This window comes from Diadema antillarum, unplaced genomic scaffold (genome assembly GCF_040938485.1).
Source record: "Diadema antillarum isolate AM-2024a unplaced genomic scaffold, OU_Dant_1.0 seq00002186_RagTag, whole genome shotgun sequence".
NCBI classification, from domain to species: Eukaryota; Metazoa; Echinodermata; class Echinoidea; order Diadematoida; family Diadematidae; genus Diadema; species Diadema antillarum.
Genome location: NW_027272823.1, coordinates 104011 through 122330, shown reverse-complemented (window position 1 = coordinate 122330; position 18320 = coordinate 104011). Strand labels below are relative to the sequence as shown.

At 38.3% G+C, this 18320-nt stretch overlaps 1 protein-coding gene across 1 annotated transcript in view; it reads right to left on the bottom strand.

Annotated features, from left to right (window-relative positions):
- LOC139714184 (steroid hormone receptor ERR1-like) overlaps window positions 1-18320 on the bottom strand; it is a 47466-nt gene that overhangs the window by 13685 nt on the left and 15461 nt on the right. Inside the window, exons 2-4 of the mRNA XM_071625901.1 lie at window positions 11009-11167; window positions 7890-8181; window positions 5025-5141 (exon numbers count right to left, since the gene is read on the bottom strand). Of these exons, the coding sequence (XP_071482002.1) occupies window positions 5025-5141; window positions 7890-8181; window positions 11009-11083 (484 nt within the window). The 5' untranslated portion in view covers window positions 11084-11167. The remainder of the gene's footprint in view (window positions 1-5024; window positions 5142-7889; window positions 8182-11008; window positions 11168-18320) is intronic.

Below are 18320 nucleotides of genomic sequence, written 5' to 3'. Positions count from 1 at the left end.
TGCACAGAACATAAGCCCACTGACATGTACACCGCACATCCATCCTTGCAATATCACACACATAATCATGAGTGTCCTTTTTTGTCCACAGGGGGTAGAAGGCACCTCATCAAGAACAGCATTCTGAAAACTAAAGTTACTACCTTGAAAGTTATCTGCATGACATCAGTCAGACATATCCTCATCTTCTGTGTGTGTGTGTGTGTGTGTGTGTGTGTCTGAAAACAGATTAAATCAGGTACATTGTTTGGTTTTTCTAAATGGGGCACAAAGAATACTGTCCTGTCTACTGTTTTAGGCATGCCACCACTTCTTCCAAGAAAATGTGTGATTGGGAATAGTTTGAGAAGACAGCCAATATCTCTGTACTTTCCTCTTACAAGAGAGACCACTTTCTGTTTTCTGCCATATCTATTTCATAACATGAACTGCACATGTTTCACTGGACATTTGCTGACAGATAGTAACAGACTGGTACAATGCAGCACTCATTTACCGTATATATAGTCACATACATGCAGCCAACATACAATCATCTTGAAAGAAATGTGCATCTACTTGACATAAATTCCAAACAACTACTGATGGCCCTCCTTCCCATTTACGGAAACTTTCAGACAGTATTGATATAGAGCCATATTTATGGACTGTGACTCAAACACTCTGAAGTCACAATAACAAGCTCCTCTGCAAAACATAATTTACTTCCACTTTCATTTTTTACTGTCACCCCAGAAACCAAACAAGATTACGTGTTCAGCGCAGTATCATTGAAACAGGAAGGGGGAGGGCCCTTGTCACACTCATGAAATTAGACAACCACAAATCTGAAATAAGGGCTCTCTATTTAAAATCATGATACTGTACGAGGTTGAGATTTTTAAAGTGGCTATATTTTCATGATCACTTCTGCACTGGATCACAAGCAACAAGCAACTACTGTAGGTCTAGCACATTGCATGAGCCATGACATAACAGTATCTGGGGCATGATATCACATTTCAAATGCAGAACACATTTCAGTGCACTCCCGTTATAACGAGCACGGTTATAATGAAGTAAAAATTCGGGATACAGTGTTATACATTCTATGTATTTTATTGTCTATTTGTTCGGTTATAACAAAATTTCAATAAAACGAAAGAAAACTGCCGGTCCTGAGGACTTCGTTAAAACAGAAGTCCACTGTACTTGTGTAGGTAAAGGGCAAAACCGATTAAAAACATTCTGTACGAGTGTTGTCGCTTGCTACTCATTCTTATTTTTTCGGTGAAGTAACGATTACTAGCCCCTCACATCTGTGAAATTAACAACTCGCAAAAATGTCCGACAAGTAGCAATACGCAAAAATCTCTGTACACTGAAATTTCAGCTCATACGGTAATAGATTGTACTTGATAGTCATATAGACAAACAATATAACAATACTAGGGTCTTGAAGAAAGACAAGTCCATAAGAGCGGTTGCTGTACTGACAGTTGTTGAGAACGTCATCTGATAAGGATAAGTATGTTATCACTGCTAGAGGCAAGTGGATGATTATCTTATTAGCCATAACTGAAGTCAACTGCTATCATTTTTGTTATATTACCCAGGCAATATCCATGGTCATAATAACAATCAGTAATCACTATGACATCCAAAGTCATCATCATCATCACTAACAGCCAGACCACTGCAGAGTTCATGACACACAAACCATCTGAGGCACAAGTGGACTAGGATATGCTGATAGATGCTGAATCCAGAATAATTACAGTCCACTGCCAAACTGTTTTGGGATACTGAATACCTGTGGTACGCATCTATTCTTGTCTAGTTCAAAGTTGGGTGGCATTCATGAAATAAAGACCTTGCAATTAGTGCAAAAAAAAAAAAAAAAATGCCTCCTATAACACAAATGTACTGTGCATTGTCTTTCCAGGTAGGGAAAATGCTTACTCCTCATTCTGTCGCTCAGTCATGAATTTGACCATTCCTGAATTTGTCATACAAGTCCCAATTCACACAAACCATAATGACTACATGATATATACCACATTAGCGCTCGGTAACAATGTATAAACCATATAATTTGGGAGGTTTTTATTTTCGAGAATTTTGCAAGTCAGGTGCTATTCACAAATTTAACTACACATGCAATTATTAACTCTGATCTCAACATGATTTCAACCTACACGCATACATTTTCCCATTCATTACTGTACTCCATGATAACGAATTCAACCACTAACAAATGTCCCAATTGAGGAAAAATAAGACAGTATTGTAAAGATGAAAAGCAATGTCTAAATCAATGCACAATTGAAAATGAGTAAAAAAATACAAGAATGCCACAATTTGATAGTAAAAAAATCATAAATTAAAGTCATTGATGTAACATCACAAAAATTCATTTTAAAATTTCCCTGAAACCGGCTCATGGCTACCTTTCACTTTGTTCTTAACATCGTAGTACTACAATTGTAAGTTCTGCTTAATGTCTACCAGCAACAGCCACTCTCAGTTGGATAATTTGGATGGCAAAAGTGTCTAAAATCATCCCCTACTCATTTTTTAGCTTCTTCTTCTTTTTTTTTTCCAACCATCAGCACACCTTCTTCTGGAAGTACCTGCATTACCTTTCAATGTGGATATTGAACTTCTCAATTACTATTTTATCTCGTCAAAATCAAAGTAGGCAAACCAGCAAAATTAGACAACAAAATGTCACAGACATTTCTTGACCTTTGATCCATGACTTTTCACAGCAACAGCAATCCTGACAGTTCCTCTCACAATCATTGCATGTTGACTTCTGCTGATATGTACAGGTAAACAAGTCACAAATTCTGAAACAGTTTGATCAAAATATGTGTAACTTGTCTTCTTTTATGTTTTTTCTGCACCCACTAAGCTAGACTCCTCCCCTTTCTTGTTTTCTGTGATGTCATCAAGAGCTACATTACACACCTACACAAATACCTTGACTTTTGCACGAACTCACAAGAGCGTGACAGACCTTTAGGAATTTATGCCTCAAAACCTTTCACGTATGATAGTCAATGCCCTGCGGGATATGTTCCAGGATAGAGTCTTTTGTCACGAAAAAATGTGAAATGTATTGTAAAAAGCCTGTCTTATTGTGAGTCAGTAGCTGCTGTCACACTGGCAAAAGATCACGAAATTTAATTCTTTAAGATCTCGAGCTTTTGCCAGTGTAACTGCAAACTTCTCGCGAAACTTCTTGCGAAACTTCCCACTCAAACTAGGGATATATAGGGAGATTCACCCACCCTTGTCAAACTTCTCAATCTTTTGCTAGTGTGAATGCTAGAAACTGAAACTTAGCGAAGTTTGTCATGTGGCCAGTCCACCATGTTTTTGAGGGCTGTGCCTCCGAAGTGTGCAGCCATTGTGATGAACAGAAGTGTACTGTTTCGTTACAATCACCAGCCGTCAGACGACGTACTCCTTATTATTATTTGCACACGAGCACTAGTGACCAAAACTTCTCGAGCCAAGGATCGAGAAGTTTGGCTGCCAGTGCGAATGGACGACCAAAGACCGTGAATACTTTGCAATCTTAAAGTTCTCAATCTTTTGCCAGTGGACTGTGGCTATTGTGAGCTGGTGCACCTGGTTGTAGCAAGGTGCATACCATTAGGTACTTTGATGTGTAACTTCAGATGGCTTTACTGTTGATGACATCATGACAGGAAAGAATTTTTTTTTTTTTTTCCCTAGGGTGGAGCTTAAAGGGATGGTATATTATTGGCAGAGAGGAGGATTGGGCTTTTAACTCTTTACAAGATACCAAGAAACCACTTTTAAAATAGTACAGAGCATACTATTCTAAGAGGAATTCAAAGTTTATTTGATGAAAATCAGTTTTGGAATGGCTGAGACATCAAAAAACAAAGTAAAACAAAGCAATCTTAGTAAAAGGTGGGTCCCACCTTTTATGACCCACTTCTTATTAGGATCGCTCTGTTTTAGATATCTCAGCCATTTCAAAACCAATTTCATCAAATAAAGGTTGAATTTCTCTTGGTATTACATGCTCTCTTACATTTCATAATCAGTTTCTCATTATCTCACCAAAAACTGTTAGAAACCTGAAGTTACAAGTGTAGGTCTCAGTCAAACTTATACAATCCCTTTAGTAGGTGCAGAGTAACAATATAAGCAAACACCAACTCCTAAATTTGTGATACCAGTTGGTATGTAGACCTAAATTGTATTCACATCAGCAGATATCATCACAAAGTGAGATTTCACAGGACTGCAATGGGATGTCAGGGGGTCTTTACAGTCTAACCTGTCGTGACTTCTAGCATTGTGACTGTAACTGCTACTGTTTAAATTTATCAGATGCTCCTTTGGGCATATAATCTCACACACTCAAAGATACACGTACACATATTTATCTATACTTTTTTCTTCAAATGACATCTACAAAGTTGACCTCTACTTACTCACATCTCGCCCCAATATATCAATGAGTTGCTACTGTAGCTTAAAATGGTCATTAAGTTGACTATAGTTCATAATATGTTTTTTGACTTTCTATGTCATAAACTCCCAAGTTCAATAAAAAAAAAAAAAAAACCTTCATTACGTGACACACATTTGTACCAGGTTCAGTCAAGTTTCATCAAGTATGTATGCATTTTTGATTATTGAGTGTCTTGAGACAGTAGAGCCTTTGGCCTTGAAATCCAATCTTTGCCCTACCCAAAGTATTCAAGACTCCAACTCTTATTCATCGGTTTGTCTTGTACATTGTACATGCATTAATCTATTTTCCACCTGCTGACCTTGAGTCATTCTAAAGCATGGGCTAATGATTACAACACGCAGACAGACGGACAGATGAACAGACAATCAAAGGATAGTAGTACCAGCATCAGCACTTCCTAATGCAGGCACAACCAAAAGAACATTCCCTGAAAGGCAATAAAAATGTTTTTATAAAAAAAAAAGGAAAAAAGGTTTCTATGACCTTTTGGGGTTGGCTGCTATGCTGTTGAAAATGTACTCACCATCAATCATCATGCCCATGTCAATGCACTTTTGGAAGCGGCAAGCGGGGCAAGCCTTGCGCCTCTTCTTGTTCACCTCGCACTTGTTCTTGGAGTGGCACTGGTACCGCAGGTTACCTGTAGCAGGGACAGAGCATGAGGCCACACATTACATCAGGGTGACATTCGTTGTAAACATGAAAGGGCAACATATTCAGCTAAATTAGTCAATGTCAGTAACGGAACAGTCATACACACACACACACTGGCATTACACACATGCAAACATTTTCACCATTCAGCTAAATTAATCAATGTCAGTATAAAACATAAAACTCATATACACACACACTAGTATACACACATGTACACACTCAACACATACAATTATGTACATTGTAGCTGATGAACATTGTCTTGTTCCTATGTACATCACTGTCAACTGTTATGGATCAATGTGAAACCAGCAAGAATGTTCTAAAACACATGCACAGATCCATGAAACAGATTTGTTCTCACATTTCTCTCCCCCCCCCCCCCCCCCCCTCACGGTACCTAGACTTATTTCTGAAGATTATAGATTTTCCTGTAATGGATTCAGACACATGAGAGAGGGATTGTGTGCTCTCAAAATTATTTTCCAAAACATAAAAAAAAAAGAAGAGATTATTTGAACACTTTGTAATTTGGGTCTAGAAATATACAAGTTATACTGTAAAACAAAGAATGTTCACGTCCATTTTGATTTTGCAAATTTCGTGAGAGCCAAGTTTTGCGAAATTAAAATGCACGCTAATGATCTTGTCTACACTATATGCATTGAATGTTAGAGGCAACTCGCAAAAATTTCATGCTGCGAATGAGGCTGTCGGCTCCCATTCACAAAAAATTTCAAGCGTGAAAATACTGTGTTTTACAGTAATCTTCAGATGAAAGAAAACAATGTAAACACAAACAAAATTGATAACAAACACTTTTATCTTTCGCAAGGAATTACGAAATGTGTTTCAATTAGCTGCAGTGAAAGACCTTGTCTTCTGCCATACATACACACACACACATATGCACAAACACACACACAAATACTTACATACCATCGAGGGAAGCAGAAATGAGCAAACAATCATGTACTGAATGATGAACAACCATTACTCAAAGTTAAACAAGAGGCACAAATTATATGACTAAGGCTATCGCTTTGTGATGCAGTCTACATGTGGTAAGTCTCTCTTGCCTCTGTATCTATGCACCTGTTACAGCACATACATCTGCAGAGAGTCATAGTACTGTATCATTTCTTCTTGGATACTTTCTGATTTGCTATTGTGATAACAACCCCACTGGTTGAGGTTGTTTGTGTTGACCAGCAATCATGTCAGTCCGTTGACACAAACAGAGATGTGAAAGTGTTTGACTGAAAATGAAAGCCAAACGTTTGTTATCTAACCCTAAACATTTACCTAAGCTTTGCCATTGTACTGCATGTTTTTTGTTACCCAAACTCAATTTGCACAGATTTCACCTGACCTTTGAACATGTAATAGTCCCAGCAAACTGGAAATTACCCTGTTTCTCTATATCAGTAAGCATAGCATGTGTCTTAAAGGCAGGAGCCCTCTCTGGCAAGCCCAGATGATTTCAATCAAATTTGTCTTTGCCTCTTGGAGAAGAGTTCAAAATGCAGCTGCAATTACCTCAATACCTTGTAGGGAGCACAACCAAAACCAAAACCACAACCAAACCATTATAACGGGTAACCTCTATGTAAAATACTGTGTACCCCTTATTTGCATTCAGCCATTCCATGATTCCAAAATTACTGTTGGTAGCTCTAGATAACACTATATGATCTCACTGCCTTGCATTTTGTTTTTCTCAGTTCTCCTTTTTTCATCTTTATACAATCCCTATGTGTATTTGGACATTTTGGCTTAAAAAGTACTGTTAAAGCTATAAAGAAATAGCACCTTGCCTATTCTAGAAGCTACACAGCACCTTTAAAACAGAGACTCTATCACTTCAGACAATACTGATAGGAGCTGTTTTATCTTTGTTCAGTTTGGGCGACAGGATGTTGTTCATGAGGTGACACTGGGCACGCCGTTAAAAAGTGCATAGGACTCATACATCACACCAGTACATATACTTTACTTTTAACATGCCATTCTCAAAAATGAAAGCACACATCTCTCCCGTAGGATTGTATCTCACTCAGAACTCATTACTTGTTAAGTTGGCTTTATCTACAGGCCACCGCAAATTATAAGACTTTCGGTCGCACGACTGACCGACTTTGGATCTGAAATAAATCATAATTGCCTCAGAATAAATATGCTTGTTTATTTCAGATCCAAAGTCAGTCAGTGAGGTGGCCTTAACATGACCATTAAGAATCCCCTTAAATGCTTATTAGCAAGCTACCTGGGACCGACAGATTTAAGTCCATTGAAAGGACTAGGCAATGAGAATAAAGTGCCTCAACCAAGGGCACTATCACTGCTCTAAGCAGACTTGAACCAGGGACCTCATGATTAAGAGTTTGAAGCATTATCCTCAGAGCCACAATGGCTCCTCCTCTCCCATCAATTTTAAAGTGAAGATCTCGGCCATTTGCATGATTCTGAATTAAATTCACTATCCTCCGTGTTCATATCTCCATAAATGTCTTGGAGAATTGCAACTGATTCAACCTTAACTGCTCATCCTGCGAACAAATATTCCTCAAAAGATGATCACCAAAAAGATGCAATACTGTTCCTATGAATAGATGTCCATGAAGACAAGTTGATTTCCATGCACGCACTAGAGACCATAAGAAAGTTGGAAAGGGGGAGATCCAAGGGATGAGTACTGACTTACTACATACAATATCTGGAAGGCACCCACCTTGAACTGTCCTCTTGAAGAACGCTTTGCAGGCTTCGCATGAGGCGATACCATAGTGGTAGCCGGACGCCAGGTCTGAGCACACGGCGCAGAGGCGAGGATTCCCGCTCTGCTCCGCTCCTTCGCCGAGGGCTACCTTTGCCATGTCATCCAGCATGTTGGTGTTGAAGCCATTCTGCAGGGCGGCTGCGCCAGCGGAGCCATTGGCGTCCGGGGAGCAGACGCTGTCACTGCTGCAGCCAGGGCTGCCCTCATACTCTGCCTTCACCAAAGCATGGGTGGGAGACCCAGTCTGCTCAAAAATAAAGATTAACAGGAAAGGTGATTAAGTTGTCATGCCAAGCAATCAAATCAATGCAAAACTGTCATACTATTCATGTAAAAGCATGAAAATCAGTAAGCGTTTTTGGATAAATAAATAAAGATCCACAAATAATATTTACAACAATAAAAGAAACCATACAATGTCAGTCCCTGCATCATTCAGTGCACACCATACAGTGTAGTCATAACAGTGATGCATGCTGGTGTGTTTAATCCTACAGGATGTCCTTGGGGTTTGAGCATAAAAGCCTATGGCACATCTAAACAAGCATGGATACCATATCTTTATTGGTTTTGCGCCATTCTGAGAAGTTGAGTCACACTAGTGTCTTAACGAAGAAATCCACTCCAAAACTGTATCAATTTCATAGAAAAGAGAGAAACAAAAAAAAAACTTCCTGCAGAACAGTGGGAAAAAAAATGATTAAAACTGCATAAAAAATAAAGTATTACATTTTTAAATCTTTTTTTTTTTCTGAAAACACTTCTTAACCTGTTGTTGTGAATATTCAGATCAGCAAGTTAATGATGTCATGCTCTCACAATTTCTTATTCATTTCATATACAGAAATGACAAAAATCTTATATTTCAGCTGTATAAATATAAAACTTGCCTTAAACCACCCAAAATAAAAAAGGACAAATGTTAAAGCTGCTTTATTTTGGTATGGGAATATGCTTTATCTGTATTAGCTAAAAATATTTTTTTTTCTGAATTTCATGCATGACATACATGAAAAATGGTGAGGGCATGACATCATCAACTCGCTCATTTGAATATTCATAAGGACTGGTCGAGAAATGTTTTCCAAAAAATGTGAAATTTCAAAATGCCATATCTTTCCTTTTCTCATCCGATTTTTGTCATTTTTGGAACGTTGTAGGGATTTTTTTCTCTTTCTTTTGGAATTTATTTATTTTGGGGGTGGATATCCTCTTTAAGTCCAAGTTCCAATAGACAACATTAAAGCATGTAAAGACAGGTCAGCTGAGACCAACAGACCAACACATGACTAAATTCCTCATGGTGCTCCTGGTAATACCCGAAGCTTTATGTGCAACACAGTGCATGCTGAGTTTTCTTTTCGTGTTCATTTAATTGAATCTATGAAGAACAAAAGTTGCCTTTTTGAATCTCCAAGCCTTATCGTCACTTCAATTTAGGTTATTTGCAGTTGCAATTTATTAGCATTAATTAAGATTGGATGGAGTCTATCACAGAGTGCGTCCACACTAACGCATGTCAACCCTTGCCTGTCGCATGAGGCAAAACTTAGTCAAAGTATGATATTTATTTTATATGTTTGCCCACTCAAAAGAGGCAGCATTTCTGTTCTGGTAATGAACTAGAAGAAAACTAGAAGACATATTTTTATTGGTGTTCTAAACTGAGAAATGATTGAGTCAACAAGCAATACATGACGCTGTCACAAGATGAAAATAGGATATTATGAAACAAACGCTCACCACCAGGTGCTTCATGCTTTAGTTCCACGCCTACCAGGTATTCAAAACACACTACTGGTTTCCATCACAACTCTCGGGCTTTGAAATAGCCATGAAGTGCGATGTAATCCCTCAACATGTCTGAAACTGCTTCAGCAGCATTCAGCGTACCAGGTACATGATTAACCAGGCAGATACTCCACACTGCATGGGTCACACACCGACATTGATAGATCAGGGCAGGACCTAAGATCCAATCTAGTGAGCACCTCAAATTGCATTTGGCAAAAAATAAAAATGTGCTCCAAAGAAAATGTGTGCACAACTTGGCTGTTTCAGCCCTTGGTACTGGGTCAAAGTTTGATGACAGAGGAGATAGAGGCGACGTTCATGAGGTTGAGGAAAGAGCCAAATAAGGGTCCCTTCAGTTTGCCCCGTATCTTTAGAGTTCCTTGAAAGGAGAAAGAGGGCAAAGTCTGCCTGCGTATTACATACAAAAGCACATCAATGCAAGTCCACACAGCTGTCCAGGAGGCAGTAAAGCCAAAGTGATTCATGAATGCCAAGCTGAAGAGGGCACACATGCAGTGGCAACCTCTTTTCAAAATAACACAAATTCCAGGAAAATTATTCTAAATCACTCCTCTTCCCCAGAAAGCATACAGTGCAATCCCTGCCATGGATTTAGATCATAACTACTCTTGGACTACTGTATATGCCATATATTTAGCGAGTCTAAATTTTTGCGAATCGGAACTTCCCGACAATTTCGCGAGTGGTTAAATTCGCGATCATGGAGTACTGTACTGAACGGAGAAATGTACATGTGCGTCACATTCATATCGGGATCAGAGTCATTATTTTCGCATGTCTTTAATTTCGTGAATAGTACCCGACTCTCGAAATTTGCGAAAATAAAAACCTTGCAAAATATTCAGCGTATACAGTATATGATTTAAACAACCATACCACATTTAAAATGCCTGGATCAATTCATTCAATATGGTCCACTTTCTAACAAGAATGCAGACAGCATTAATGTTACAAAAACAATGACATGAACTACAAAATTCTAACTAACTGGATGCAATGAAGTTCTTAAGTGGTTTCTAGTGATCATGCAGGGCTAAGTATCATGTGACAGTATTTCTCTCTCTCTCTCATTTCTATTTCTTTCTCATTTCTTAAGCCAACATGTGGAAATGTCTACATTTGTCAGGTTTGGTTTCATTGGTTAATATGTGATTTGAGATGATGTCATTGTCAAAAAACAAAAAGTAACACACCAAGAAAGAAATAGAAATTTACTACAGCAGCTAAAGTGGAAACTAAGCCACCAGCACACATACCTGGTATCCAGAGAGCTGGGTGTAGTTTGGGGAGGATGGTGTTGAAGACTCTCCTTCGTCAGAGGAAGAAGCCATGCCTACATGGTCCCATTAGTGACATCCCAAGGGAGAAAGGTCAAGGGTCAATAATGCTGTCACACTAGCAGTTATCTTGGCATCCTGAAACAAAAATTCACATGAGCAAAACTTAGCATGAAACTTTATATCATGTCTTAACTATCCTTCAATCACTTTGATTTCTTTTTTAACTTCTTACTTTCACAATAAGAATTAATGACAGAGCCATTGCTTTACACCATGTTCAGTTCAATTACCCAAAAGCATCATGGAACAAAGTCACGGCTCAAATAGAACTTGGCACTATCTTAGGAACAATCAGACAATCTGAACTTCAATGTTCATGCCTGTGAACATGCTACAGCTATGCTTTACTGTAAGTTTTGTTTCCCCTCTAAAGGCACAACATCTATTGAAGACTGCGCGATTTGCATCTCAGCATAGAACACTTTGTGTGAGGCATTTTTCCGAACAAATGGAAAAAGTTTTCCAATGATTTGATTTCTTCCATTTTCTCCCGAAAATAGCTTACATACATTGTTACATCAGATTCCACATTATACTACATTCAATCTTCATTGATTAAAAGTGGCATTTTACGACAACACGGTACTGTGCAGCAATTGAATCGCTTGTGAAGTTTGTCAATTCCTGAACAAACTGATAATACATACAATATGCACAGTTAGCGAAGTGGATCTACGTAATATTTTTCTTACGTGCATATTACAGTACCAATACTACGATTTATGATCCTTTAAAAAACATCATAAATGTGTCAATGTGAGATTGTGTAACAATGAGCTGTTCAAAGCATGCATTTCAACCATACTTCAAGACATTCTATTGAAAATAGACAAAATCTCGGGGAGAAAAGATATCCAACAATGTTTTTGCATGGTATGTATTTGTATCCCTTAATGTATGCTTGAAGTTCAATCTTGGCACAAACATTTCTAATTCAAATCACCAATACTGAATGTTTTCCTATCTAATCCTTTCAATTAGATTACTGTATAATTGTTGAGAATACAGGTGTGGTATGCTTCAATAAAGAACAAGATAAAAGACCAACACTGGTCAAATAATCATCTAAAAATACAAATGAAAATGTCTGGAGAACAGATGTGCTCTCAAAACATTCTTACAAAAATGCATTTTTCATATTCTACATCATAACATAACAAAGCCTGAATGATCTAGTATATAAAAAAGGGGGAAGAGAAAAGAAAGTCATTCCTATATTCCCATCAGATCACTGGGTCTACAAATAGATCAGTTACCATGATTTGCACTAACAGAAGGCAACACTGCACTGCCAGAACTGTCCATCTGCCTGCTAGGCTCATGACTGATGAGACTTGGTACATTCCACTACACACTACTGACTTCTGGGTCTGAGTGTACATGTACCAGCACATTAGGCCAAGTAAAAAAAGATAGTAGTTTCTCGTCCGGGTTTTTTGAGCAAGACGATGAGGGAGGTCCTTACTATTTGATATCTTACTATTTTTTCGAGGATTGTCAAAATGAAAGTAATATGTGTTTCTCGGTCCGGTAATTCTGAGAAAGGTAACGAGAGAGGGCTTTATACTATTTCTATATATCCAATTTATGAAATGAAATATCACTCTGGTAGCTGTGTTATGAGAGACCATGTCCCAAGTGTATGTCTTGCCTGCACTCTGTGCATTTTCAAACAAGTAGATTATGTACCATACTTGAAATGAAACTTCATGCATGCAGAAATACATTTGCTTTTTCTTTCCACTACAGATGTCAAGGGAAAACGACCATCTTAATACTGGTATTTAGTGTTGTAATGGCATTTCTGATACCAGTGTACTTGCAATTCTGATGTATTGTGCTATTAAATGAAACAGGTATAAAACATGTCTTTCAACAAAGAATGTACGACTGAAATAAATTCCATGATATTCAAAACACTGCTTTATTCATCATTGGTGTTTGTGACTAACTTTTTGTGTCCACACAGCTGGTATGTATCTGCATTTCTTCACAGTTTAATTGTAGCATATTCAACGGGAAACTGGCTTGTACAATTGCACATGGATGTCAAAATGATACTGATATGGCATTATAGCATTAAACATTTAAAGATGTTTCTTCATGTTCTAAAAAGACATTTGATAATCACTCATCATTTGGATGATGAATGTTGTATAGCACACTACAGATGATACGACTCACGGCCGTGTTCGTGAATTTACATCGTAAAGAAAAGTATCCCGCAGAAGTACGAGACAAACCAGAATCCGTGGAAAAGTTATATATTTTGTAGATACACCCATTTGATAATTCTACATTTGCTGGAAAAACGCATTCATTTTCTCTTCAAAATAGAATAATACATCGCCGTCAGATGCAACGTTACAGAGCAGAGTGTACGGGCTTCTACACATTCGAATGTGTTCATGCTGACAGACCAGGGGATGGTACCGGTGACCGACCCTTGACAGCTTTATAGACACGCACACTTTGCCAATACGGTGCGGCACGGCCACTGCACCGGCACCGTAACCTTCCGACACTGCACACACATGCACATAGTCACAATGACATGAAAATGTATACAAACTCGATACAATCCTCACAAGCATTTGTACAGTACAATTCATCCGCTTGAAATATGAGAAACGGGGAAAAATACGAACAATGCGCGAAATATGCGTGGAATATCAGCGATTAATCGCAAAAACGTTGCCGCCATCGCGTTCACGACGTACCAAGTGCGCTGTACATCACAACTAGCCCAGGCCCGCCCGCGGGCGCCCGTGCCCATCCAACTACAGTTCGACTGCTTTGTGGGTCATTCCGTCTTGCCGAGCTCGCAGTGTGAAATGCATGCGTTATTACATACGCACTACAGAAGCTACAGCTAAGTAGAGGACGCGTAAGGCGTAATTAGAAATGAGACATCACGATTGGTAGGTAGGTGAATTGTCGATTTTTTTTTTTTCGGCGGCCGAAAAAATAGTAAATATAAAAAAAGTCGATGCGGCAACTGAAAATCGATGCGGGCGGGGAGCGGGCTGGGACGAGAATTATGAATTTCTTGGTATTTTCAGCGCCATTTTGAAAATAGTAAATAGTAAAAAAATCGATGCGGCGGCCAAAATCGATGCGCGCGAGGACGAGAAACTGGTTTCTTTTTTTACTTGGCCTTACTGGTAGTCATCAAAGTATACGAAGATTGATGCCAACTGTTTCCAGTATATTGTATGTGTGTATGAAACCATAGGCACAGCATATCTATCCCAGCTATTGGGTCACAGTACTACATTGTATGTAATGTAAGTGAAATAAACTTAAAAGAGAAAACATACAAGTACAAGTTTGCATTTAAAACATGCTCACTGTTGCCATGCTCTAGTTATGGTGTACTCAATATGAAGTTATAACAACAATACACTTACCATGTTTTTAGAATTCTTTCCATTTTTTCCTAAACAATCATCCTTTGTGGTGTCACAATATTTTTTTAAACAGATTTATGATCCATGACTTCAGATCATATAAATACTCTAGCACACTATCATGACTGCAAGTCAGAGGGCAGAGAACACTCTATGAGTAAACACTGTGGAAAAGCATGGGTCAGTTTACAAAAAGTTACCCATACACACGAGTACAGTCGGATACCCTGACTGTTAAAAAAATAATAATAATTCAAAAAAATCTGCTCTTTAAACCCTCTCCTCTCGCCCATTTTTTCTTAATGAGAGTACTTCCTGTTCCTACTTCACCAGATAATACTTAGCAAATACAATACCAAGGTCACAAAAAACAACTACAACAAAGAAAAAATGAATAGCAAGAAATATACATGAATATACAAGTCTGAGCATGAGCATAATTACACCTTTAAATTAAGCAGTAATACATTGCAGATCGTAATCATTACATGTTTTGTAGGAGATCCAAGCATCTGTATCTGTATTTCTGAAAAAAAAAACCAAGAGTATTTTTACAGCTTCCCAAGTGTCCTTTAACCCCATCAATACCTTCTCTCCCTTGCCCCATCCCCCAAGAAATAAATGAAACAAAACATGACAACATACCCTGTACTATAAAGAAGTGCAATCGGATGATTAAATTGGATGTGTATTATGCAAACATAGTTGTACTGGATGACTGCCAATGTACAGCAATAAATCATCGGTCTATGACACTCATGTTTTCATGGCCATCCATGTATTGGCTTTCCTTTTTCTTCAGCTACCAGTATGTACAGCAGGTCATGTGTGCATGGTTCTAGTGTGATGCATCACACACAGGTAATTTGCACTCTATAATTACACTGCCTTGTCATTCATAAAAACTTTCTCTGTATGGTAGTATAGATATTGATAGGATAGTAGAAAAATGATCGACTTGTCTGAAAACTGAGCATTGGTTAAGGATACCAAAACCCAAAGAGAAATGTGGATATAGTGAAAGCAGCAAACAAAATTAGCTGCATTCTTACAAATCCTGTTATTTGCAAAATGTTACACAAAACTGTCAAATTTTATCCCACCTGAGCTTAACATGAAATCACATTCAGTCAGGGAATTCCCCACTGAAATTCCCTGAAATATTGGACTATGGATGTTCCTCTGGGCATATACATGTATACCTTCATTTTGCAAAATTCCCTTTCAATCATGTGGAAGTTTTTTAATATTTCATCTTTTACAAATTGTACTGTTCATGGTCATAGCCCTCTTGAGCACAGCATTGTAACATTTCAAAGCATTTAATAACAGAGAGAGAGAGAGAGATTACACACAGACAACAGACAACAGACAGAGAGAGAGAGAGAGGTGGTCTACACGGAACAGGCTTCATACAATATCACTGCAAGATGACTGGAAGACATTTACTTCTGCATATTCTTTGATATATATTAAATTCAAAAGAGACAAACAAATCTTTTTCTATTTATTTATCATTTCTTTCTGCCGCACATGTTTAAGTTCTGTCATCATTTTTCCTATATTAATCCAAATTGCTCAGACCTTCATACATTATGTATTTCTGTCATTCTATCTACTTCACTAAATGTCAGTACCTATTTTTCTTTTTCCGGATTAAGTATGTCTTACAACTTTTTGACAAAATTCATGTCCAATAACAAATTTATGTGATCAAGATGACAACAAAAAGATAAAAATCTAAAAATCAAGAAACAGAAATCACAATAGAACGAAACTGGCATTAAAAAAAAAAAAAAATCCCAAGTGAAAACAAAAACATGCATACCAGATACCACATTGTTGGTAATCTCACAGGCCCAATGCATGATGAAAAATTCTAACAGGAGCATCTATGGTAGTGTTTTTTCTAACTCCACCCACACTTCCTGGGTTAGTGATTTGTGTACTTTGACCTCAACTACACAGTGTACATCAAACTATCATCCCTGGTAGATAAACTGGAAGAAACCAATACTTCTCTCTGTAAACTGTAGAAATTTAACATCAAGATGCAGAGTCAATAAGCTTTCATGCTCCACATTTGAAGAAGAAATAAGTTTATGAAAATGCAACACCTGACAATCTCCTAGATGACAAAGTCACGTTTGGAGTTTTTATTTATTTTCACATCACCCTGGATTAGATACCATTTGCTGATTCTGAATGAAATCATGAAATTGAGCGGTTATTTTGAGAGTGAATGGGAGTACACGCTTTCTGACATCTGACTGGGAGACACAGAGCCAGGGCGGGAGAAATCAAATCTCAAGCGGGAGAACGGGAGATTTTGCAAGAATGGACTTTCGGCGGGAGATCTCCCATCGAAAACGGGAGAGTTGGAGTCTCTGTTGTCTTATTTCCTATACTGTATCATGGACTGCAATCGAGTTGATTTAAACAATATGGTTTTAACACAAGTCAACATGGCCCCTCTTTAACAAGGTTAAAAGTCATTAACTGCTAAACTTCATTACACATTGTTGCAGGGTGAAAAAAAATCATAGCAAGCATTGCGAAGGCACAAAATGCATATTCTCCAAGAAGAACTCATACAACTTCTTGCCAATGACACAATACTTTGTAGGCCTATTGCACCAAAATTAAATACTCATACTAACAGTTCTAGAGTGTGACACATGTACACTATACACCTCAGTACTGTGTACCTTGGATATGTGATATAAGAATGCATGCACATTCCCCCAACGCTGCATAACGCCCATCAGGACTGAGACCCTTTGAAACTCAGTTTTTGTCTTCTACGTAGATACCGCTAAATCCGCATTTCACTCCTTCCTCCACTGCACACCAAGGCTACAAGTTGGCAGCCCATTCACTTATAATGTAGGGCCTACAAAGGTGTATGTTTGCCTACAGCTGAACGACTTGGAAAACATAAAAGGTCTCCTAAAGCAGAGAAGCTGCTGTAATAACTGTGTATCAAATGCTCTTACATTCTACAATTACAATGGATAGAAAACAGAGGAATACTATATCATTACATCCAATGTGTCAAGAAACAGTAATGTGCAGTACCCATACGTAAACTCTGTTAGGCTACTGCGTTCACTGCCAGTACAATGGAAAAGGACAGCTAGTGAAAACAAGGGGGTACCTCCTTGGTGAAAGTTTGTATAACCTCTGGGACTGATAGTGATGACACCTCATGAGTGCACATTCTTTTCAGGTAAAGACTTACATTACAATCTTGAGAGTGCAAAGCATTAAGAATCACTTGCTCATTGAACAAAGTTCTGAGAATTCAAGAATGGTGGTAGTCATGGTGGGGGGGGGGGGAAGATCGCATACATGTATGCAGGTACAACATAAAATGAGAATTCATGAATGGTGGTACTAGGTGGCTGGGGGGGGGGGGGAGGGACCACATACATGTAGGACCAACTTATACAACATAAAATTCAAGAATGGTGGTAGTTGTAGTGGGGGGAGGGGGGGGGGTGGGGTGGAGTGCATACATTAAAACATGTATGAACCCCAGTACAACATATAAAATGAGAATTCACGAATGATGGTAGTTGTGGGGGGGGGGCGGCGAGACTGCGTAGGAGCTACACATGTATGTACCACAAAAAAAAATGAGAATTCAAGAATGGTGGCAGTCGTGCTGGTAGGAGGGGGTAAGGAGGCCACATACAACGTACATACAATTGTATTCATACAACAATTTACAGTGGAACATACTGTAAAAGTGGATATTTTCGCTCAATTTGTGAGACATGAAACAAGCGCGAAAATGAAAGCACAAATTGTGTGCC